General features: G+C 40.7%; 1 protein-coding gene across 3 annotated transcripts; it reads left to right on the top strand.

The window, feature by feature from the left end:
* The first annotated feature begins 97 nt into the window (after positions 1-97).
* On the top strand, positions 98-24,140 carry camkk2 (calcium/calmodulin-dependent protein kinase kinase 2). Of its 3 annotated transcripts, XM_086186750.1 has the most exons (18): positions 98-400; positions 6,674-6,754; positions 6,850-6,964; positions 8,031-8,372; positions 9,414-9,461; positions 10,355-10,408; positions 14,460-14,511; positions 14,660-14,793; positions 16,368-16,404; positions 16,552-16,573; positions 16,719-16,807; positions 18,404-18,603; positions 18,766-18,819; positions 18,916-18,989; positions 19,090-19,177; positions 19,465-19,596; positions 19,912-20,006; positions 21,624-24,140. In XM_086186750.1, exons 3-18 carry the CDS (start codon positions 6,902-6,904, stop codon positions 21,832-21,834), a joined length of 1,695 nt encoding a protein of 564 aa, XP_086042876.1. In that variant the 5' UTR covers positions 98-400; positions 6,674-6,754; positions 6,850-6,901; the 3' UTR covers positions 21,835-24,140. The 3 variants fall into 3 exon arrangements, with proteins under 3 accessions (XP_086042876.1, XP_086042874.1, XP_086042875.1); XM_086186748.1 differs by having other exon boundaries at positions 6,674-6,964; XM_086186749.1 differs by having other exon boundaries at positions 6,674-6,964; positions 21,111-21,771.
* Positions 24,141-24,928: the final 788 nt, after the last annotated feature.

Raw genomic sequence — 24,928 nt, 5'->3', positions numbered from 1 at the left:
AAAAAAATTTAAATCTACAAAAGGTAATATTTGCCTGAAGCTCCTCCTGCAACTCTCGAACCAACCACAAGAGGGAGCCAGGCGGCCACAAAGTATTTGAAATTTACGGGAGCCAAATGTTTTATTTAGGTCATAAGAGAAAGGAAAATTGGGATAGAAGGCAGACTTTGCTCTGTGGATGTTGGTTGCCCGTAAACATTTATCTGATTCAATGAAGGGACCGCACGGCTCGTTTTCGGAACTCTTCCTCTACGTGAAGCCCCAAACCAGTGAGCTCGGCTGGATTGCTCCGTCACATTATCTCCGTTTCACAAACAGCTAGCTAGCTGTCGAGCTCCCACCGCGGCTGAAGGAGCAAGACGGGGAGCCTCACACTCCTGGAGGCTAAAAACACGTCAAGGTAAGGTGGTAGTCTTTTACAGCAGGGACTTGACCTTTGTTTCCTTTCGGGGGCTTGTTAACGGGCAGAATTTGGAGCTTTCACAGCCGCACTAGCATCTTTGACTCCTGCCTACCAACATCTGTATCTCGACAGCTGCTAACGTTAGCCGAGCTGGCGAGATGTCAGAGATCCGAGCTAAGTTAGCCTGGTGGGACCTTAGACGGCGGGTTGTCCCCGGGAGGGTGTGATGTGTGGATAACAAGGGTCACTTAAATGTTAACAGTCAGTGCAAAATTTTAACAGTGTAAGTGTCAGATATTCCTGAAGGGGGAAACGCGAGACATAACATGTTTTCATGATTTCTATTTTTGAAACAACATAGGCAACATAACAAACGAGTCTTGTGCTAATTGGTTTGATTGCATCAGCGTTTAACAGCACTGCTACATTTGCTGAGCGGTTTTGTTTTTAAAGCTTGAATGTAATTGGACTTGTTATAATTTTTTTTTTTGTTGCAAAAGTCCAGTGAAAAAGTATCCAATTAATGTGATTAAATGGAGGAAATACTTTCCAAGTAGTCCCTACTGCAAATAGGGCAATGGATGTCATTATTTTATTTAAAACTTAACACTCCTGCTTGAGCTAGTCTAATAATGGTTTGCCCAATCTACAAGTGTACTTAGACATTCTGTTAAACAAGTACTTGATTTGTCCAATTTCTCAAAAAAAAAATCATTTTTCAAAATTTGTGGCTTCTTGTCTCAAGCAATTCGTCATCATATCAAATTGAATTTTAGTATTACAAGGAGGGATTTATTGCAGGGATGTTCAGACTAGTGTATATTATCAATTGACATCTTAGACTGTATGATATTTGTTGGATGATTTATCACCGTTTTGTCAGCAAATTAAATAAACTTGGTACAGCTGAACACTTTTCTGTTGTCAAAGTGTTGAAATGTGAAAACATTCTTGAGACAGAGATTCAAGACAACACTTAGCTTAGCATAATGGCTGCCAATAAAATATCTCACGTTCCCTGTAATAGTCAGCTGTGTAACAACGCTATAGTTAAGTTAGTCAAGGATGCTCATCCCTCCTTTTACAGGAGCTTATCTCTTCCATGGCTCCACAGATAGTTGTCTTGGTTGGCCTGTTGATCTTTTAATGAAGCCGGGGGATCCTCCTCTGCTCCAGATGGCCCGGGTTGTACTTGTGTATGTCTGTAGGACACTGTCTGTGTTGCTATTAATGCTGTACATGACTTGGACCCCCACAAGCTCTGATAATTCCTCTCTCCCCGCCCTTTCTGCCCCGATAGTGAAGGTCAGATCATGTGACTTTTGTTAAGATAAGAGGCACAGTACAGCATCTGGAGCTGGGCAGCATCTGTTGGTGTTTCAGGAGGCTCAAATCTATCGGCTTGTTCTTCATCGAGCTGCTGGGATCACAGGGGGATCACAGAGGATCAGGGAAGTTTAGGGCTGCAGCCAGCTTTCCAGCCATCCATCATCTTGACCATCTTTGCTACAGACCACTGGGGCAGGAAGGCTGATTAGTATGTTTCCTCTAGGATTTTTTTTTTTTCCTTTTTGGCAGCAAGCAAAATGTTGTTTTGCACTTGAGTGGTGTTTGCGTTCAGTCGGAGTTGATATCAATAGATGATTTAAAGAATATGAAATAACAAAAACACAACTGTAAAACAGCTAGGCAGATTAGTGAAATCGTGCCAGGTGTTCACTATGGTAATGAATTTCTTTTACTATAAAAGATCATGAATGTTGAGAATAGTGGCAAGAGTATCAAAGTATTCTATCATCCATCAGTTTTTTTAGGTGTCTTGTTTCAATTCTTGTTAGTTGAGGTCTTTCAAGCTCCAGGGTGATGATCGATTGCAGCCGGTTACTACAAAAGTATCCAGTGTATTTGTTATTTCCTTTACCAGCCACTTTTATTTGCAGTCTTGGATTTTGCAAAGATCATATGTGAGAGATGTTAACAGGTTCAGGCTCACAGTTGTGCCATGTGCAGTTTTCAGTGGCTGCACTCATTTTGTCCAAGCATTTATATTAGGGCTGCCCAAATTGGGGCCTGTGGTCCAAATTTGGTCCGCCGTAAGGTTTGATATGGCCCACCAGACTGAAAAAGGAAATAATTGACAGGTATAATGATGAAATATTTCTTTTACATGTAAAGCAAAACAAAAGTTGTTTTGCTTTTGGCTTACAGTGCAACAGGAAGTGTTTAGAATGCCATTTGATTGAATCCCTACCAAAGTATAAATACTGCACTGAATCAGGAGCTTATGGTGCCAGGAGTAGCAAAGAGTGAGCTGAAAGCTCTTTATATGAAAGGACACTGGCTTAACTGTGGACTTCATCATTTGTCTGAGATCGACATACATCAAACTGGGAACTTGACTCTCTTGCCTGAATATGATGAGTCAGAGTCGACACACTGAGTTTCATGCAGGGTTCTAACAATATTTATCACCACAAGTGGATTCCTTTGAGGCTGAGGCACTTAACCAGCGTTCACTATTCGGCAGTGGCCTCCTGTGTTCGATGTCAAATAGGAATTCAAGAGCTTCTTTTTATAGTACATCAAAACAATGATACCTCATCCAAGAGAGCTGGAAACTAATCAGAGTCTCAGACATGTTAGATACGTTGGACAGAAGGAGAATATTTGATCTGTGCCAGAGATGACCAGCATTGATAATGCAAAGGCTGCTTCTGTCTTTCATTTGTGAGTTTTCATCCCTATGAATAGGCAGCTGAAGGAGATAGAGAAGTCACCTGGAGTGGGTGTCTCTTCCCACACACACAGCTCTCATTCTGAACTTGGCTTGAGATCCAACTGCCTTGTTTTTCCTTCTTGGCTTTCTTTTGTTGTGCTGTGTCTGTGTGAGGTTTACTCAGCTCCCACGCTGTGATTGAGTGCCACAATCCTGTCAAAAACCGTGACGGAAGTGGAGATCGGGAATCTCTTTCTCCCTCCCTTTATTTCCCTCTCTCTCTCTCCTCTCTCAGATAGATAGATGATGAGAAAATAATAAACAGAGTTGACTTGTAGATGCAAATTGTCCACTTGAAATTATGCAAAAAGGTTTTAGTGATATTGTTTACAGATAATAATTACTGACATCAAAAGCAGACTGAACTACTGATTTTCAAAGACACATCAAATTTGTCCACTTAAGAGATGAAGTTTTTTTTGTTGTACTAGACATGTTTGGATGCATTAATTAGCACTTAAAGCAGATGGATCCACAACAGCCTTATAAATATGCATTTTTCTTGTGTGCATTAAAGGTGTTAACAACTAGTTCCAGTCTGAATTAGTGAATTCTGCCTTCTTTTTTCCCCCTTTTTTTTTTGATGATACTGGATTTGGACAGGGCGGGTTCCTGCTTAGACAAGAGGCTATGATTAATAATTTTTGTCATTTAATTCAAATTTATGGTCTAGGAGACTTTGGTAATCATAAAAAAAGGAACCACCACCACTTCCCTGGGCTGTTCAGGCAACTGTAGTTCATAGTAACGCCCTTCCCACTGGAACGATATCAACATGGCAGCACACACTTAATAGTTCCTAAAAAAGAAGCTCTTCTGTCATCTGAAAGTGGTTGAGTCCGATGTCCAGCAAACTTCTCTCCACTGAAGTCTGTGGCCACACTAATTTATTCTTTCATCTCAAGAGGGACACATTTCCTAATAGGTGAAGTGTGTGTGGCAGACAAGGTTTCGATATATACAGTTGTGTGTGTGTGTCTGTCTGTCTCTCTCTCTCTCTCTCTTTGACACACAGAGAGGGTCACTCATAAATGATACCAAAAACAGACAGACTCCCTCAGGAGAGTTTTTACTATTTTGTTACAAAAATTTACTTTCAAATGTGGTTGTTCACCTTCAGAGACATACTTGCCTGCTAAATGGAATGCGTTGGCCTTAAACAAAGTGCCAACAAAACATTTATTTGCCAACAAAAAGCCTAAACTGTACACACAGGTCCATGTTAAGTGGTGGATATTGACCAGAAGTCTTGCAGTTTTATTCCAGACCACATCAGCACTGCCATCCTGCCAGATCAGCATCTTGAGTTACGCACAGTCTCTCCAGAACGCCAACTCAGACACAATTGCTCTGCGTAATTTTATTTTTGTTTACCGGTAGTTTTGTTTGCCTCAAAATGTACAAGCAAACCTGTTGGTGCACCTGCACTTTTTGCTGCCATTTTACTGGCTGTTGTCTCTTATTGTCTTGCCTGTCCAATACTTACAGTACCATCACTTCTTTCAGTGCCACCCAGAAATCAAACAGAGCATTATGACTTCATGACATCAAAATGCAATGGCCAGTAGGTTTATTTTTATTACATCACTATTTTAGTAATGGCAATTTGACTTATAGCTTTCTGAGATCTACTTGCCAAATGGAATGTCTGCTAGCATTTAGTGCTTGACGGGTGGTTATGACAAATCCTGCATGAGAGATTGTTTGACAGAGGCGGAGCCAGAGAGATGTAAATCTGTCAGGCCTACACAGTCATGCAAGTTCAAAGCCTACTAAGCACATATATGTTTCCAAGACATATTGGCATTGGAATCAAAATGCGTCCCATGGATGTAGCATTAGGATTTTTTGCTCACTAGCCCATAATCCCTGAGACGAGGCAGAGCAGTGACGTGTCAGGAATGTTGTTGAGTGAGCAAATGGCCCTAATGCTGCATTTTCTCTGCACATTATTAATAATCGAGGCCTCTGTTACTGTTGTTAGAAATTATTAAATACATAGAGACTAAACAATTGTTGTACTGCCTCTTGTGATTTTTATGATTTGCTCTAAAATCCTGATCGGAGCATCCTAAATCATTCATGCGTTTGTCAAATGAAATGCACAAATGAGACACAGTCGAAGCCAGAGGAGATCAAGGACAAGCTTTTAAGAACAAGTGCTGCAACACTGGGTTCCATATTCTGATGGATTCAAATCCCCAAAAGTTGTAAAGTGAAGCATAGACATGTAGCACTTTTATTGACCCTTCAACAAAGGTGAGAAAGTGCTGTTGGAAGAGGAAGGTTTTCTAGTGGTTTTTTTTATTTATTTATGAAGTCAGCTGGGTTGTGCTGACCCAAATGGGCAAGGCAACTCTTCCTGCTGAATTACAATTGAGATTCTGTGCCTCCAAATAACACTAAGGCTATTCATCATTAACAGACAGTCTGTAGTGAACCAAATGGTTCAAAAACCTGTGAGAATTCAGAGACAGAGAGCCAGTGGAGGTGAGAGTTGTTTGTGACTAGTGGAATTCTGCATGCACCGCCTCTCTGTAATCATTTTTGAGAGTAAACCCTAAAGCTTGAATGATTCTATGTGAGATGGCTCAAAAGAAGACAGCTGTGGAGCATATATTTGAGTGGCCTAACTTCAGGAGTTCCACTGCTGCAGTTTAAATGTTAATTAGCCATCAATGTCAACCACCGCCTCAGTAAAGAAGGATCCATAATTGTCAGCTGAGAGAAAGAAGCTTCTTAAAAGTGGAGAAAAATATGTAGCAGAGCTGATCCTGTCATGGTAAATGTAACTTTGACAGTTGTTGTGCTTGAGGCAGATTATGATAGAAAAGACGGATACACCCACACCTACTGAGATGTGTGAGGTGTCTGATTTATGCCATTGTCTCGCAGCACCTGTGAGACTGGATCACAGCTTGCATATATAATCGCATAGTCGGGAAGATGGCTTTTTACAACAGACAAAGGGGAGCGATGTCTAGACAAAAGCTTACTGCAGTGCAGAATGTATTTGGTATAATCTCCCATTGCAAAGCAGATTGTGTTTTGGGTTTGTATAATGGAAGCAGCTAAAATTAAGAAGCCAGCCTGCGCAGGGCTGCTGAGAGTGCATCATACAGAAGTGTGAAATTTAGAAAGAGACACAAGGAAGTGAGTGAAGAAATGGTCAGACATGTTAAACAGAGGTACAGAGCGAGAGGTTCCTCTTAGCCTGGGCAATGCAGCTGAAAATACTGATACTCTTTATTTGTTTTACTGCTTTTGTTGAAGCTTGTATTACAGATGCACTTTGGAACAGCTCCCTTTTTTTTAAATGGTTGTATCCACACAAAAGGCTTCTTTCTACCACATTTTCTTTTTGCCACAAATATGTTAATGTTGACAAGCGCTTCTCATCCATCACTCACCTGTCAGGTATCGACATGCTGATGAAACTGTATGATTACCATAAAAGGATGCATAGATTTTCTTCCTCTGCGTTTTGCTTTTAGGCAGCGTTCCCCACCGAGGTTCCCATCTGATGGAGCAGTGGTCGACAGTGTTTGTGAAGAGGCACCATGTTTCCTTGTCATGTAAGCCCCTGGCCCTCTGCTGAGCCACCTGCCTCTTGCAGCAGTCATGCACCCTCAGCGCAGCCGTCACAACCCCTACCTGATCTGCTGTGCAGCTGTCCTGCTCCACCTTTGAACACCCACTCTGAGACACCCTCCCCGGACCCCATGGAGTCCCTCATTGTAGTCACAGAGTACGAACCCAGCAGAGCGCCTGGAGAGGAGGAAGAGGTAAGAAACATTCCCATGTAGCTTTTATATAGAGAATTAGTTTTCTTTCCGTAAAAATGATGAAAATGAATGACATTAACACATTTCACAATAACAGCCAACAAAAAAGTTTTTCTGTTTTTTCCATCTTTTATCTTTTTGTATTGTATTTAGGGTTGCATAATTTATCAGAACTACTGGCAAATCACACTGTCTTGCTAAAATTTTCAGATCACACGAAGGTCCAGATTTTGTTAAAGGCTAATTGTGTGACAAATGCTATTTTAAATTAAATATTTGGGTGTTGCAGAGATTTCATGTTACACATCATATTCTAAAAAAAACATCTTGCTTTGATACAGACCCCCACAAAAATCAGTTATCACTTGAATGTTTTTTTTTTCCAATGAAAATGAGAACACCACTGTATGAATTAACGTTCCCTCTAATCATATCACAATCACAATATCAATCAAAATCATCACAATGAGATATTTCTCCCAGACTGTGCAGCCCTGTTACCAGTCAGGGCTGGTATGGAAGGTATAGAAAAAATACTGGTATGAATATTCTTGATGGAATGTCTTCATGACTCTGCACTGATGACCTGTAGCGCCCCCATAGATCTGTGGCGCAGTGATGTAACTACACCAGTCAGAAGGAGCAACAAACTAAACCATACTTCATCTACTGTACTGCAGCTGGACATATTTGTTGGAATCCATCTGTAAACACTTGTAATGGCCCTCCATTGACTCAGCCGTGCTCATGCTGATCTGTAATTTACAGTAACACAGAAAGCGAGCAGTCTCATTCCCGCACGTACAAATATAGTACAACTTGTCAGAGAAAACACTGATTACTTTGATTTTAACCAAAGTGAGTCAACATACGTAGCAGGCAGGTGCATAGGGATGAAGAATTGGATGTATGTGTGATGTGTTTTTACACAATATTAATTATGCTCAATGGGTAAAACAGTTAAGAGTATAGTTCGAGCTGCCGTGCTGTTGCCACATCAGCGCTTTATCCCTTCCCATACATTTATAAAGACATTTTCAGATTATATAAATGAATCAAATTTCAGGTAGAAGAAATGGACAGTTCTGAAACACCCAATCCAGCTTCCTCTGTGGCTGCACCATTCCGTACGCCATCCTGCGACCTGCTGTCCCACACAGTTGGCCGGCCAGAGGCTTTGCGACCAGAGAGCCAGGAGCAAAGGGGAAGACTAAACCTGTCAGACAGGAAACTATCACTGCAAGAGCGCTCACCCTCTGCAACATCCCCCTGCAGCTCTCCGGGACTCAATGGGCGTTATATTTACCCCTCATTACCCTACTCCCCCATCACATCACCCCACTCCTCTCCACGCTTGCCCCGCCGGCCCACTGTGGAATCCCACAGTGTCTCCATCACTGATCTCCAGGTATGGTGAATGAACCGAAGCCCCCTCAAACGTCTATATGAAACTGCTTACTAACCAGGTCTTATACGCTATTTTCCAAAACCCTGTCTGTTTTGTCAATTATATGTCAGATGACCAAGAAATAAGCTTCATACATGCTGTTTACATCCTTTCAGTGTTTCCCCCTAATATTAGAATGTCCTAGCAGAGCCAGGCTCCTACAGAAGCATCTGTTAGTTATCAAAATATTGCACTTAACCTGGAAGTAAGTAGAACAGCATTTGCATTTGTCTTAAAGCAGCCGCACACAGAACACAAAGAGTGAGCTTTGCAGATACAAAGGTAAGGATGTACAGTCTCTGTAGATGTAGATAATAGCTGAGATCCCTGTGATGCATAGATGCAGAACCCTGTAGATGTTGAACAGTGTGTAAAAATCAGGCTTCATTTTCAGTTTCGCAAATGAAATATCGTATCTGTGAATTGTAATGTACGTAAATATTAACCAGTTTGACAATTTCTCGTGGTTTTTGTCATATTTGCTGCTGGTTTCTAGACCTCTAAGTTCCATTTTAATGTCATCTCACCATCTCACTCTGCACTTTTCTTAAAAATTCAAACCTGTCACTCCACTTTCTGAGCATGCAGAGAATGTTGACAGTATTTTAGTTAGTATTTTTTTGCTTGGATTGGATCATCCAGTTTAGAAACAAACACATTTATAAGTCTGTCTTTTACAAAAGGCAGGTTTAGGCAGTCAAGCTCCTCATGGTTGTTGGAATTGTATGAATCATCAATCTTTAAATGACTAATTGAACTGCGCGGTAAGGGGGACAAAACACACCACTTGGTGAGCTTTTGTATTGTGGCAAAAGGATAAATCATCTAAAAGGAAATTTATTAGACAGGATTTCATTTTGTGACCTTAGCAAAAGCTGATTTTGTAAGAACAGTCATGACCTATCTAGGGTATCTTAACTGCTCAAATATCTGATGTGATCTCATTTGAAAAGAATCTATTTTCTGCTCTGCTCTGTTCTCTTTTTCTCCCTGATGTTCAAGGACTGTGTTCAACTCAACCAATACAAGCTGAAAGATGAGATTGGAAAGGTACCATCAGAGAAAACTCACTGATTGCTCCCATTCACTGATGCTTCCATTTTCCTCTCCCTTTCCGCCTACTGCACGTCTGTCAAGTACATCATCAAGGACACACAGTAACAGTCTCTTATATCCTCTTTCCCGGCTGTCCTCATTTCCCAAACTCTGAGTAAACTACCAGGCCATGGGAGAGTTGGAAAATGGATGAGAGGCTGGTATAAATAGTGCTCTCCAAGGGTTGTGTGAGGCTTTGTGTGTGTGTGTGTGTGTGTGTGTGTCTGTCCGTCTAAAAGAGACGGTTTGCACGTACGTGACTGAATTCATTTCAGATATGCGTGTCTGTGTGTGTTTTGCATGTAGGTAGACGTGTTAATGTGGGACAATTAGAGCCTCTCAGGATTGCTGGAGAGACTCTTGTTGTCCAATCAACTCTGGGACTGTAGGAAGAGTGTATGTGCTGTCTCTCCAATCTGCTCACCCAGCAGGCACCAATCTCTCCCTCTCTCTCTGCATGAATATGTGTGCACATGGGCGAGTAATTGGGCCTTTTTTTTTCTTTTTTTTTTAAATGCTGAATTTCCTGTGTGTGGGCAGGGGAGCTTGATAACATAAACCAGATCCCCGTTTCCTTAATTAGCCTGAAATCAAAAATGAAAGGGAGAGATGATTTGAATTTCTCTGTTCTTACTTTGAAGCAGCTGGTACTCTCTCTGTGTACACTGTCAGCCCACTCACTTCCCTTGTGTGCATGTGTTTGTGCATCAGTTCCTATGTGTATTTATGTATCCTGTTTGTACAGAGTGGGATATTTTTCACATCTTATTCCACATGAAGAATTGACAGCTGCTCAGTCTCAATTTAATGGTTCTTATTCTCTCTGTTTTAACTTATTCCCACACAAGGGCTCCTATGGTGTTGTCAAGCTGGCTTACAATGAAGATGACAACACATACTATGTGAGTACTACATACAGTGGGGCAAAAAAGTATTTGGCAGCCACCGATTCTGCAAGTTGTCCCACTTAAAGATGAGAGGTCTATAATGTTCATCATTGGTACGCTTTAACTGTGAGAGATAGAATGTTAAAAAAAAAAAAAAATCCAGGAGATCACATTGTATGATTTCAAAGACTTTTTGTATGATGGTACTGAAAATAAGTATTTGATCAATATCAAAAGGTTCACCTCAGTACTTTGCAGTGTAACCCTGGTTGACAATGACAGAGGTCAAACGTTTCTTGTAGGTCTTCACCAGGTCTGCACTCACTGTAGCTGGTAGTTTGGCCCATTCTTCCATGCAGATCTTCTCAAGAGCTGTGATGTTTTGGGGCTGTCACTGGGCAGCACGGACTTTCAACTCCCTCCACAGATTCTCCATTGGATTGAGGTCCGGAGACTGGCTTGGCCATTCCAGAACCTTGAAATGCTTTTTAACGTTGCCACTTGGTTGCCTGGGCTGTGTGTTTAGGATCATTGTCATGCTGGAAGATCCAGCCACGTTTCATCCTCAGTGCTCTCACTGATGGAAGGAGGTGTTTGCCCAAAATCTCATGATACATGCCCGCATTCATCCTTTCTTTAATATGGATCAGTCGTCCTTTCCCCTTTGCAGAAAAGTAGCCCCAAATCATAATGTTTCCACCCCCATGCTTCACAGTGGGTATGGTGTTCTTGGGATGAAACTCAGTATTCTTCCCCTTCCAAACACGGCGAGTGGCGTTCATACCATGGAGTTTCATTTTGGTCTCATCTGACCACATGACATTCTCCCAATCCTCCTCTGGATCATCCAGATGGTCTCTGGCAAACTTTAGACAAGCCTGGACATGTGCTAGTTTAAGCAGGGGACCTTTTGAGCACTGCAAGATTTTAGTCCATGACGTTGTAGTGTTACTAATAGTAACCTTTGTTACTGTGGTCCCAGCTCTCTTCAGGTCACTGACCACCCCCCTGTGTAGTTCTGGGCTGTTTCCTCACCATTCTCAAGATCATTTGTACCCCATGAGGTGAGATCTTTCATGGAGTCCCAGGTGGAGGGAGATTGACAGCGCTCTTGTATTTATTCCATTTTCCAATAGTTGCTCCAACGGTTGATCTCTTCTCACCAAGCTGCTTGCCTACTGTAGATTGGCTCATCCTAGTCTTGTGCAGGTGTACAATCTTGTCCCTGGTGTCCTTAGACAGCTCTTTGGTCTTGGCCATGGTGGAGAGGTTGCGGTCTGACCGTTTAAGGGTGTGGACAGGTGTCTTTTATACAGTAACAAGTTCAAACAGGCGCCATTAATACAGGTAACAAGTGGAGGATAGAAGAGCTTCTTAATGAAGAAGTAACAGGTCTGTGAGGGCCAGAATTCCTGCTTGTTTGTGGGTGCTAAATACTTACTCTCTGCACCATTATACAAATAAATTCTTTGAAAATCATACAATGTGATTTCCTGGAACTTTTTTTACATTCTGTCTCTCACAGTTGAAGTGTACCAATGATGAACATTATAGACCTCTCTCATCTTTTTTAAGTGGGAAAACTTGCAGAACCGGTGGCTGACAAATACTTTTTTGCCCCACTGTATACACACACGCACACACATGCGGACACAGATGTGATTTTTTTCAACCCTTAACCTCGTCTCCCTTTCCCTACCTTCACTTACACACACACACACACACACACACACACACACACAAACCTCAAATATAATCAAGCTTACTTGTCCCATTTACTGCTGCACTTTGGTGTAAAGCTCCACATGTGAAAATGTCTGGTTAATCATGCCTCACTGACAACTCTAATAACGCATCAGCTCAAGCTTCACTGTTTGCTGCTCGTGATTGTTATTGCTGCACTGAGCAGCATGACACTGACTGACAATGACTGGGGGGATTTATTTTGATAATGTTCCCAAGTGACAAAGCCCACATGTCACATTCAGTGATTATATCATTGTCATAATAACCGAGGGCATTGAAGCCATTAAAAAGTCTCTTCCCTCTAACAGAAACATTTCCCATAAATCTCTGTTCAGAACAGCCTCCATGGGTGGCAGTTGTTTAGCTAAATGTGAAAATGGACCATCTGGGGTACCAATTTCCACCATTAGTACCATTGTAAGATTACTTTGTATTTAAATCATTTTGATAATTTACAACCACAGCCAGAGCCATGACAAAACAATAAACTAAATGTACAGCAGGGTTGTAGCTGATATTCTTCATCCACTGAGAGCACCGCAGGCCAGCTCATCAGCTCTTCAGTACAACTAAAACGTGATCATGGGAGAATGTTATTTGCAGCCCTAATCCAGTCTTGTCTTTCCCCTGTGTGTTCTAATGCCTTTTCCCCCCACATCTTTTATGTGGAATCATCTGCTTTCCTCGATTCCAGATCATAGTTTCACTGTAACGTGTGATAACACAACAGGGACTGTGCTGATTAGTCCTATAGTAGGTATAGTAGTGTAAATATGTGTCTAGGTATATTTTTCTATTTATATGTGCACATCCCAAGGAGCAGCGTTGCATCTCATTGTACCTGGTATAATGACAATAAAGGCATTCTATTCTATTCTTCTATTCTGATTTCCATCATGAGGCCACTTTTTGGCCTCTGAACTCCAGGAGTGTTTTTTGGAACCGGAGTTAAGACACTGGTTACCATGGTAGTGACTTGTCTTTGACTAGGGATGTCTTTACTCCTAGAGCTGCACCAATTGACTTTTTTTTTTCAATGTTTGTCCCATTCCACTGCACATCTGATGATACTGGTTCCTATACCAGTGCTCTGATTTCTTTTTATTGTTGTTTTTGTAGGCATAATGTGAAAGGTTACTGTATCAACACTTCTTTTCACCAAAGAGAGGCAAAACTATGCGCAGAAGTAAATTTGAACGTATTCTGGAAAAATGTATTTGAACTGTATTTATTGGTTCGTGATGTGCATCATATCATGTTAAGTTAGTTTCATGTTTCAGCATAAATGATGACGATGTGAAATCTGGATGGTAGAACCATTCTGATTTCCAACCGGGGCTTAAATTCAGCTGACAGATGAATAACGTCACAGTTGTCATTGACTCTGATATTCCTGATCTGATATCCCATCTCTAGATACTCCCTACTCTGGCAGTTTTACTCTAAATGGGACCATAATGACAAAAAGAGTGACATTGAACGAGACCTGAAAAAAGAGATTGAGTCCATAAACCTGGATGCCAGGTTAGAAACATTTCTGGGGCTTTCTGGCTCCCCATGTTGAAACACCCATGTATGAGATCCATGACAGACTGACTTCTTTTTTGCAGCCAGTGGAGTCGCCACCTGCTGGCCATTAGAGACACTTGCAGGTTGAAGGCGCTTGAACATTTCTTGACTTTTCAGACCTGGAAACTACCTTTACTTTCATAATCAATGGACGTGAACGCTTACAGCCAGCCACGCTGGTACCTGGAACGGATCTGGAAGTCAAACAGAAGTGGTTAGTGATTAGCCGTTTGAAAGTCTGTGCAGTAAAGTTTAGAAGCTGAATGTGTATTTTCACAGCTTAGGCAGTGTTGAAGAAGGTCAATTTCATGCAGCTGTTGGTTATATTTTTCATACATGTGTTGCATGTGTATTGTTGAAACCTATTCAATTTGACAAAAACTCCTACATTTCAGATTTTTCGCAATGTTTTCTCAAGTATTTATACATAAACTTTTTTTTTTTGAGCCACTGTTGTCTTTTGTAAGCTCAGCTATTACAATCTTTTGTGCTGATGTTTCTGGTGAGTGTTGGTTATCACAAATATACAACGGATGATCAAAAAAACAAGGTGAGAGGATGATTTTTAAAGGTGCTGCTGGTATTTTTGTGGGCGTGTGAGTGGGTGCACAGTCAGATATGCATCATCTTACTTTCCTCCATCTAAGTCTTCTTTTTTGTCCACCTCTCTGTTCATCTGTTCTTTGAATCTCTTGCCCACTTGGCTCTCCCTCCCTCCCTGACCCCCTCCCTCTCTCTTTCTCTCCTGTAGGCGATGAAGGTGTTGTCCAAAAAGAGGCTGATGAGGCAGGCAGGATTTCCACGTAAGTCTGCATCCAGGGGCAGATGGCTAACACAGCAGAGAGCACAGTCTCTTATAACACTCCAGATCTATGTAGTCACTGCATAACACACCCACTCTTTGTCCCAGGCTGGCCCTCCTCTTACCTGCCGTTCTTTTTCCGCCATCAGGTAGGCCTCCTCCCCGTGGGGCCAGAGCAGCTCCTGAGGGCCCCCTGCAGCCCAAAGGACCCCTCGAGCGTGTTTACCAAGAGATTGCCATCCTGAAAAAGTTGGACCATCCTAATGTAGTGAAACTTGTAGAGGTGAAAACTGTCAGAACTTTTAATGTAGTTTTGGGATGTAAGACATAAAGTGTAAAAACAATGATGGCTGTCACAAAGGGCAAGAGAGATGAGTGTAAAATTGCTAATGAAACCATTTAGAGTGAAGTCTACTCGTGTCATGGAAGGCAAGAAAGATGACCATAAAAAAACACTTTGAGGCCATGTGCACACCTGGTATTAGGATCTTTCCCGAGAACTTTTCCAATCACAAGTGGTCTGCCTTAATGTGAATACACAGTCAGTGTGACCTGAGATCTGATTACTGACACCACGCTCAGAAGTGGCCTGGGCCACTGTGGGAATGCGAATGTGTCCTTAAATGCACCCTGGGCCACACTATAGGTCCACCTCATCAAACCATGTCCTAGGTTCCAGTGGAAATACCATTGCTGATCACCCAAACGCCAGCATGTAGTATTACGTCTGATCATGTGACAAAATCCCAGAGATTATTGTGGCTGCAACAAACATCTTTGATTGGTTGGTTTGTCAGGAGCGTGTGGATAAACACACCTGTTCTGGATCATTGTGATTTCTTTTCTTTCCATCACTTCTGCTTTTGATCTCCAACTGACAAACATGGGAATTTTTGCTGGCTGCACCACTCACTCTCTTGTGAAAGAGCTAAGGTGTCTCAACCATCAGCTGATGTCTCTCACCCACTCCACTCACTCATCAGACATCTTTCAAAACAAGATGGTCATTCCTTTAGTGTTAAAATGTCAGTGATAGTTATGATTGGATTAGTGGATCTACACGATCTTCAGCAATAAATAAACAGATTTGATCTCTGCTTTCTGAGCAACGTGTGTGTGCCGCTGGTATTTACCATAAACTTCACACTGCAAACGGATGTCTTGTATGTGTTAGCTGCATACCACACTGGGAGGTGAGACTCGTGGAGACGCATTTCAAAGCCAATTGTAAACATCAGGACAGATGTTAGAACCAGGTGTGCACAGGACCTAAGAGTGATTATAGTTTTCACATTTACAGTTTAGAATACCTGAAAACTCCCAGGTTCTTTTAAAGAAACCTGAGTTGTAATGTGCGGATAACTTACTGGGGCTGTATGATTTGGGGAAAGAAAATATCTCCAAGTGATTATTTTGAATGATATTGCAATTTCCTTTTTGATTTGGATTATTAAGAGAAAATATCCATTTTTACGTCTTTATTTTCATTTTCATCGGAGAACCCATCATAAAGATTATGGTGTGATTCTTGTGGGGATCTGAATCGAACAAAGATGTTTTCTTAAGTTTGTAGAATGTGATGTGTGGTCAGGACATGTCATATTTCATTTTAAAAGGTATTTTGGCTCATAATTAGCATTTAACAAACATTGTGTTTGTGTGCGTCAGTTTCTGCAATTGTAACAGTTGAAATTTAAATTGTGCAGCTCATGTCAAGATCACAGGCTGTGCAGTTCCCTCAGTTTAATAATTGCACACTGAAGCTGTATTTCTGTTTGTGTACAAAATATGACAATCTAGTGTGTGTGTGTGTGTGTGTGTGCACACTCATCTCATCTCTCTGTCATTTGGTGCCAGGTTTTGGATGACCCCAGCGAGGACCATCTGTACATGGGTAAGTTGTGGCCAGATACACGCATACACAAACATACACACAAGGAAGGACAAAAGGACAAACTCAATTTGGACTTATTGATTTTTAGTTTGTGTTTTACTAACTGAAAAGCTTTCATCACTAATCTCATCTGTATTTCTGTCACAGTGTTTGAGCTTGTCAAGCAAGGGTAAGCTAAGCCTCTTTCATAGTAATGATTGCACCACTGGAATCAGCTCAGTCTCATTAGTTATGATTGCTAATTGTGTATGTGTGTGTGTGTGTGTGTGTGTGTGTGTGTGTGTGTACCTGTTAATGCACTCTTGTGTATTCAGGGCTGTGATGGAGGTGCCAACTGATAAATCGTTCAGCGAGGACCAGGCTCGCTTTTACTTCCAGGATCTGCTCAGGGGAATCGAGTATTGTGAGTATTCCAAACATGTTGCTATCTTTTCTCTGAGTGTGTGGCTGCGTTGTAGCATTTTTTGTGTCTGTCACTTTGTAATTTGTCACTTATCTATATGAGGCCAACCCCCGGAAAGAGAAGTTACACATCTCAAAACGGACTCTTACAAGTAGTAATTATTACTACCTCAATTTTTATTTTACTAAATCTTAAAGGCAGAAACTTTTCAGTCATCCAGTCTCGTGAGGTCATGCTTTGTACCTCAGAAAATGATAGACACTTGGAACGCAGACACTTGAAAATGAAACTGTCTTATTTCAAATCTCCAAAGCAACTCAGTGAACAATGATATCTTCCAATGCATGTAGTTTTATGCCTTTAATAGTCTCCGACCATCCGTCCCTAACTGAGATGAAGGTTTATTCTATGCAAACATAATTTCTTACGTCATTTTGAGGCTCTTGTGTATGTGGATCTGTTCTACAGTTCTCCCATTTCCCCAAACCCTCCTCTGCGCTGTTCTTGACTCAAGCCACCCACAAAGCTCATTTCAGTTGGCTCAGTGGCTCTTAATGCATTTCAGCACAGGAGAGGAGGTTGTTGCAATAAGTGTCGTCTTGGAGACCAGCACAGAGAGAAGGAGAGGGAGGGCTCTGCAGCAAGAACGCTAAAATTGTCACGACATTAAAAGTAATCCTAACTGAAGAAAAAGGGAACCTGTCTTAAAGGAACAGGCCTGCTTCCCTTACAGTGAGTGCTAGACAGGAAGATGGATAACCAGAGACCAGATGACCATTAGCTAGCTTAGCACAATAACTAGTAGGCAATGGGCAGGTTAGCATACTTCAATTTAAAATCATCAGAAACACTTTTCTCCAGAAACTGTCTTTGCATAATTCATGAAGTTAAGGTTTAAAGTAACATCCACTAGTAGATAGATTAACGTTTGAATCAGGTAAGTAGCCAGAATTACTCTCCTGACTGGGTTCTGTGGTTCCTCACAGCTCCTTCAACATTACAGACAAAACAGACATTTTTTGACAACTAGAAGAGCAACTGCTGTTATTGATCATGCCTGACTTTTAAAGAAAGGTTGATTACATCTGGATAAACCAAGATACTTATAGTTTTGCTAACACTTCCCACCCACTACCATTCATTGTGTTGAGCTAACTAGGGCTCATCTGGTCTCTGAGGGTCTATAATTCACACAGAGAGGAGAGACTGGTATCTGTCCTCTTGTCTAGCTCTGGGGAGGATGAAAATAAGATTGTTTCCCAAAAAGTGATGTCTTCCCCTGATAGAGTAGGAAGTTGGGTTGAGAAACACATTTCAAAAAGAAAAGTACCACAAACATAGTTTTCACATATCTGCAGCTGCTCTATTGATTTGTATTGGTGGCAGCAGATGCTGATGTGTTCTCTCAAACAATGCACTACTTTGCCTAAATTTAATTCACCAAAATATTCAAATCTTCAGAAGTTAACATTTTTATTTAAACCCTCCTTCTTATTTCAGAATTGTTTGAGTTTAGTGAGAATGTATATACAATGGAATACATTGATACTTGAATTATGAATATGTAAAAAGTGAGCTATTTTTCTGTTTCAACAGTACATTATCAGAGGATCATCCACAGAGATATTAAACCCTCTAACCTGTTGGTGGCAGAAGATGGACACATCAAGATTGCAGACTTTGGAGTCAGTAACCAGTTTGAGGGGACTGACGCCCTCCTGACGAGCACAGTGGGAACGCCTGCTTTCCTGGCCCCTGAAACGCTGTCAGAGACCAGAAAGAACTTCTCTGGGAAGGTGAAGGAACATTTAGTTAACTAGCGCCCCCTGCAGATGATTCCCTCCAGTACAGAAATCTCCTCATCTGGTTAAATAAAGAAATTGTTGCGTCAGTGGCCCCAGCAGAAGTTATTTGTTGAAAAAGTTCTCTTCCATTTCATTCAACATTTTCTCCTGTAGGCTTTGGATGTTTGGGCCATGGGAGTGACGCTTTACTGCTTTGTCTTTGGAGTGGTGAGTCTTTGCTTTTTCCTCCTCTGTTCGTGCTGAATGAGCATCTGCTGATCTTCAGCTGACATCAAGACTGAAATGTATTTCTTTGTTTCACAGTGTCCATTTATGGATGAGCGCATCCTCAGTCTTCATCAGAAGATCAAGACACAACCAGTGGAGTTACCTGAAGAGTCAGTTGTACTCTGCTTCATCCGATAAAAACTTGACTTTAGAAAAAAAAAAAGAAGTTATAGTTAGAATCTGTCGCTGTGATTCTTGCTGTCTCAACAGTGCTGACATATCAGATGATCTCAAAGATTTGTTGCTGAGAATGCTGGACAAGAATCCAGAAACCAGAATATCTATTCCACAGATTAAGGTAATCACACTTCACTTCTCCCTGTCATATATTTGATATGACAAAGAGTCGGTAAACCAAACTTTATAGAGTAGAAGGTTGTAAATGGATCTTAAAGTTCTCATAGCGATAAGGAAATTACACAGCAGTTGTGGTGCAATATTTTTGGGTTTTAAGAAAAAAAAACTTTTAAAATTCAGAGCTTTTAAAAAGCAGATTTTTTTTTTAACTTTCTCATTTAGTAAGTACTTCATTAAGGTGATTACTGTAATATTCCTTTGTTCTTCTCATGCTTACTGTATATCTAGGTGCACCCATGGGTGACGAGGCACGGCGCGGAGCCCCTTCCTCCAGAGGACGACAACTGTTGTATGCTCATTGAAGTGACAGAAGAAGAAGTGGAGAATTCCGTCAAACACATCCCAAGCCTGGCGACAGTGGTGCGTGTGTTACCAAATATGTGTGTATGTGGGCTTTGTGAGACGTTCTTCACAGACGTGCCTGTTTACTTTTTCCTTCTGCTGCCATTTAGTGAATTAACGACACCGAGGCATGAAAACACTGTCAGATGTAGACGAGAATGAATGATTTGTTACTAGCAATACACGTTTCTTTTTCTAAAAGTCAAGTTTGAGTATTTTAAAAAGGCAAAGTAATGTTCCTTTGGTTTGTTATTTGAGTTGTGAATTCCCCCTTTTTAGAACACAACAAAGGTTTGGTCTTTACTTTGCTATTATTGTTTATTCCTTTTGCAGATCCTGGTGAGAACCATGTTGAGGAAGCGTTCCTTTGGGAACCCTTTTGATTGGGGCCGTAAAGAGGACCGCAGCAGTTTAGGACATATGCTTGCGTAAGGATTATCATATACTGCAGACTCTTTACTAAAGTAGACACATTTGCCAGAATAGTAAATGTCTAATTAAACGTAAAAGAGTGTCTACACGATGAGCTCTACTCACTGAAGGTATCAGGGATTCATTCTCCACTGCACAGTGAAGCTCATGTGGGGAGGAATGTCTGTACGTCTTCGGTTGACTATGGTGCTCTGTGGGCTACCATTAATTGTAGTGACTTGAAAAATGTGTGGTCACTATTGGGCTTTGTGTTTTAACTTAGTGGCAGTCCTTTATGAGTAGTTAGTGGTCTGCTAGCTTTTCACATCACTTTTTTGTACTGACTCAGCCTTTTAGGTACTTTTCGCAATGTTTGAATGATGGAAAATTCAGGAAGGTGAAGAGAGCAAAGGTGGTGCCAAAGTAGCTAAATTCCCAGGTCTGGTTCTGGTTCTGGTCCCTGGTTCTGTCAGTGAAGCTGAACCATAAAAAAGAAAGATCACATTGATGTAATGAAAGAATCTATGAGTGTCTGTCCTTTTTTGGGAAGACAGAATGCCCTTGAAGCAATATTTCCCTGAAAAAGTATATCTTTCATACATTACAGTACATGTAATGCAGTAATGCAGCCATTACATTTATGAGTACTCACACAAAGGTTTATTAAATGCACAAGGACTTTTTTTTTTTTTACTGCTGCGTCACTTCTTTATGGCTCCAAAATGCAGAAATTCAGCCTTGTGTGTTTAGCCTGCAGCTGATGGTGTCCCCATTACAAACAACAAGCAAAACTGTTCGAAAACGACAGTTTACAAACTCTCAAGCGCATCTTCCAGTATAATCCACATCCTCTTTATCCAGCCGTATGCTGGGTGACCCACGAACATCACAGATGGATCCACATATTTATTCCTTTAGATATTGATTTGTGATCAGTTTGATCCAGGTAGTCAATCAGGAATAAAGACATACATCAAGAACTGAACATTAGTCCTCTTCTCACTTCATGTCACAGTTTAATGTTCTTCACTTCCTAATCTGAACTAAGAGCAGCTCATTACTCTGTGGAGAGATTGTCAGCAGTGTTTTAACTAATGCTGCATGGCTGCTGTGTCACTCAGGAAACAGCAGGCTGGTGATGGCATGAGGAGTATGGAACTGCCCTACGTGGGAGAGGATGAGGCTCTTTCCTGATGCAGAGGGTTTATTATGCACGCTGGCATCTGCCTGCCAGCCTGCCTGCCACCACACAGCATGACACCCCTTTACTCACAGTTTTGAACTGTCAGCCGACACCTACGAACATTTCCTGGGAGGTGGACAAGTGTGGCGAACACACAGAGGAAGTAAAGATCTAAGGCACTTTGACGAGCATTTTAAAGCTTTTGTTCTATCCCCTCTTCTTACAAGGCTCAGTCTGGGGTTGTGGAACTTCTAACTGTGACGTGGGAACCTTCCAGGAGAGGATCCTCCTGAATCTTTCATCTGTCTTCAGCCCGTATTACCCAACATACACCCCTCCTCTTCTCTTGCATGCGTTTATATTCCTAGCATGCTCTTTCTCAGGCTTCAACTGTACAGTTTTGTGTTTCATTGTAGTTTAGCCCCTTGTCTTTTCTGGACAATTCTTTCAGGTATACAGGACGAGGGAGCAGGACGTGGTGGTGCTGTAAGTCAGGGAGATTCTCAGTCTTCACTTTGACTCCAGCAGGTCTCTCGACAATGATTGTCGGTTCACTCTGCTTCAGAGCAACAGGGGCCAGTTTTATCAGCTATTGTAGAGGGAAGAATCTGTACTGTTTTCCTGGAGTAATGAAAGGGGAAATCAAATGTTTACTTCATTGAATGCATGTGTTCCCAATGCAAATATAAGCTATTTATAAACATTTACATGCTCATAGTGATTCTTTTTTTTTTTTTCAATCTTACCGCAGACCTTTTCATAAAGTCTCCCGTTTACTATGAGAAAGCTTTTTAAAAAAAAAAAAACAGTTGATGTAGTGCTTAGTGAACAATCATACAGTTCTTCATGACTGCATTCAAGGTATCATAGAAAATCCCTCTCTTACAAAGCTAGTGCTTCTGGTGAGTCTGTGTTCAGTGAATAATTTTTATGTGTATGCTCAAATAAATTCAGGCATTGATCCACCAACTGAATTTAAGGAAAGGTGAAAGTTTGGGATGGAAATGGCTCTGCGACCATTGTCAGAAGTATTTTTATTGTTTAAATCAGCACCGTCCAATAATGTGGATGATACAGGATCATGTGATGTGGCAGTGAGGAGGAACAGAGTGTTTAGTTATGTCCTGTGTTCGTTTCCTCGGTGTGAAAGTTTGTACGTAGAGTGATGACTATTGAACCTCAAGCTAAAATTGTGAATGTTATCTGTCTTATTTGTCTCCTCTTCTTTTTTGAAATGGCACTGGTATTATTTTAAGACTGCACATTTTCAAGACACCAAAAATTTAAATTCCATATAATTTTGTTAGTAATTTAAAGAAAAGCAAACCTTTAAACTATTTGTTTGGTTAGAGATGGAAGCATAGTGCAGCTGTGGGCTTTTTGTACAAATCTATGCATGAATTATCTATAGGACTTTTGAATTAAAAAAGTGCCATCTTTGGGAAGACGAGGCCACTCTGCAAATATTTCTAACAAATTTTGAAGTATTTGTGTGTGTGTTTTTTGTGTATTTGTTTTAATGTTTGATTTGATACAATCCCAAAGCAGCAAATTATTCAGCACTCTTCACTTTTTTCTATTTACTTTCCCTTCATTCGTTTTTTTGTCTCCAAGATATTAGCATAGATGAAGTCACTGGATGTCTGATTTATAGAATATTGACTGCTTCCACACACTGATTACTTCAGCACTTGTATGTGTGTGAGCACTTGTGTTTTTTTACTTACTACTTGCATGTCACTCTGAATTGTATGTCCAGTATGTCAGTTTTTTAAGACTAGTACTATGCATATGATATGTCTCTCTCTCTCTCTATCTCTCTCTCTCTCTCTATCTCTATGTTTAGTGCAATGGTACACCCCTGTCACATTGTACCAAACAGTGTACACACTAGGTGGCTGTGTGTGGTTCACACTATTTGCTACGTACTGTTTTTCTTACCTTCATGTTTTTTTTTCTTCCCCTGATAACAGAAATACCGGCCCTCTAGCTTTAGATTTCCTTAAAACTATTGTACTTTTAAAGATCCTCCCTCCCCCAACATATTTTTTATTTCACAGTTCAGTTGATCATGCCTCAGTTTGTGTTATACTGTGATATTTATTCCAACATACTGTAAATTGCTGGAGATTACTGTTATTTAAGATTGAAACTGTAAGGCCATCAGCACTTTTTCATTGATGTAAATATATTTTGCCCTTCGCAGATGTGGAATTACTCTAGTATTATAATTGTGCAGTCAAACGGAAGACATAGTTATTCAGAAAACTGGGGGTTTTTTGCAAATACATTTGCAATTAAAAATGTATTGGTGTGATTCCTAAAGTTTTGCCGGCACGTGTGAAAGTTCTGTTCATGGAAGCGAGGGTTTTTCTTTGCTCATGAGCTAAGAAGTCTCATGCTAACCTCGTCTCAGCGTTGGTTCCAGAGAGCACAACTATGGGCAAAACCTCCAGATTTCTGAAAAGAACATTGAATTTCTTTTCTTGCAGAAAAAAAAAATCTTCCTGTGAAATAGTTTTGCTCTTAAATACACACATTTGATTGCGGACATCATTTGATTGCGCAATAAAGATACTAAAGTGATTCCATGCAGGACCTGCAGGAGTGCAGTGAAGGACATTTGCGTGTGAATGCAGTGTGACAGTACAAGTTAAAATAAAGTTATACGCTAAATATTTCACACCAACAATATTGAAACTCAATTTATTTCAATACAGTCTTTGACAATTCTTATAAAAAGGAACAAGCTTAGTTTCAAACATATATTGATTGCATGATTTTGCATTCTGGACTGAAATTAATTTTATTAATACTTTCTTTTTTTTCCCTCTAAATGCATGCCAACATGAACACGCATTGTATTGTCAGCATGAGAGGTTCTCAACAAAATGCAGGATGTTTGAATCAGTAAATCTATACATACTGTATCTTCTTAAACATTTGAATAAACTATTATTACCTTTCAGTAATGCGTTTGGTCTGGATTGTATCGACATTTCCAAAGAGGCAGAACACTTGTTAGCCGTAAATAAGCTGATGAAAAAGATTAGCTGACTAGAAGTTTCATAATATGGGAAGGATTTGGTTTAACACGGGAGTAACTTGGTCACAGGATAAGGAAGCTATTAAAAAGTAAGACTCAATATTTATTTATAATATTCATATAAATGGCTAAATACCATAGAGCTAATGTGTGTCATTTTTCCTGGCTAGTAATACTATCATGATTCTGAGTCAGTAGATCACATGACAAGGAAGGAACCACCTGAGGAAAAAATTGTTTGCACTTGAATATTCACATTAAATAGAAGCAGCAAAGAATGCTATACATAGAGACATCGACTATTTTCCTTTTACAGATATGGAGTCCTGGATCACATAACATGGAAATTATTAAAACCAAAATGAAAATTTGTTCCTTACATGAAGAAAATGTTGCTTTACGTATATTGCATAAGCATATTGAGAATGGGAGGCAGGAAGTAAAACGCAACAAGTAGAGGTGTGTCCTACTTGCAGTTATCTGTTACTGATTTGGAGTCCTTTGACTCGTGACTCGGAAGTTTAAAAAAGACTTCCAATATATGAAAAATGTATATACTGTGATTAGAGGAGGGGGGCCCCCTCACTGCCAGAAGTCTCAACAGACAACAAACTAAACAGGTGAGCTGACACAGAGAGACTGGTTGGTTGTCCTCACCTGCACTTTTTCAGAAGGCCTTGTACTGGGACCCCCACAGTTTTACCATTTGA

Source organism: Aulostomus chinensis, chromosome 19 (genome assembly GCF_037954235.1).
Source record: "Aulostomus chinensis isolate RoL2024-O1b breed Wild chromosome 19, RoL_Achi_v1.0, whole genome shotgun sequence".
Lineage (NCBI taxonomy): Eukaryota > Metazoa > Chordata > Actinopteri > Syngnathiformes > Aulostomidae > Aulostomus > Aulostomus chinensis.
The sequence above is the reverse complement of the archived record's forward strand: the minus strand, read 5'-3'. Positions and strand labels throughout refer to the sequence as shown.

What these genes read in the sequence shown, in the direction of transcription:
- camkk2 (XM_086186748.1), top strand. Translation starts at nt 6,740, where the DNA reads ATGTTTCCTTGTCATGTAAGCCCCTGGCCCTCTGCTGAGCCACCTGCC. An exon ending in GAGGCAGGCAGGATTTCCAC is followed by an intron (nt 14,512 to 14,659) that starts GTAAGTCTGCAT and finishes TTCCGCCATCAG; the next exon opens with GTAGGCCTCCTCCCCGTGGG. An exon ending in ACTGCTTTGTCTTTGGAGTG is followed by an intron (nt 18,820 to 18,915) that starts GTGAGTCTTTGC and finishes TTTGTTTCACAG; the next exon opens with TGTCCATTTATGGATGAGCG.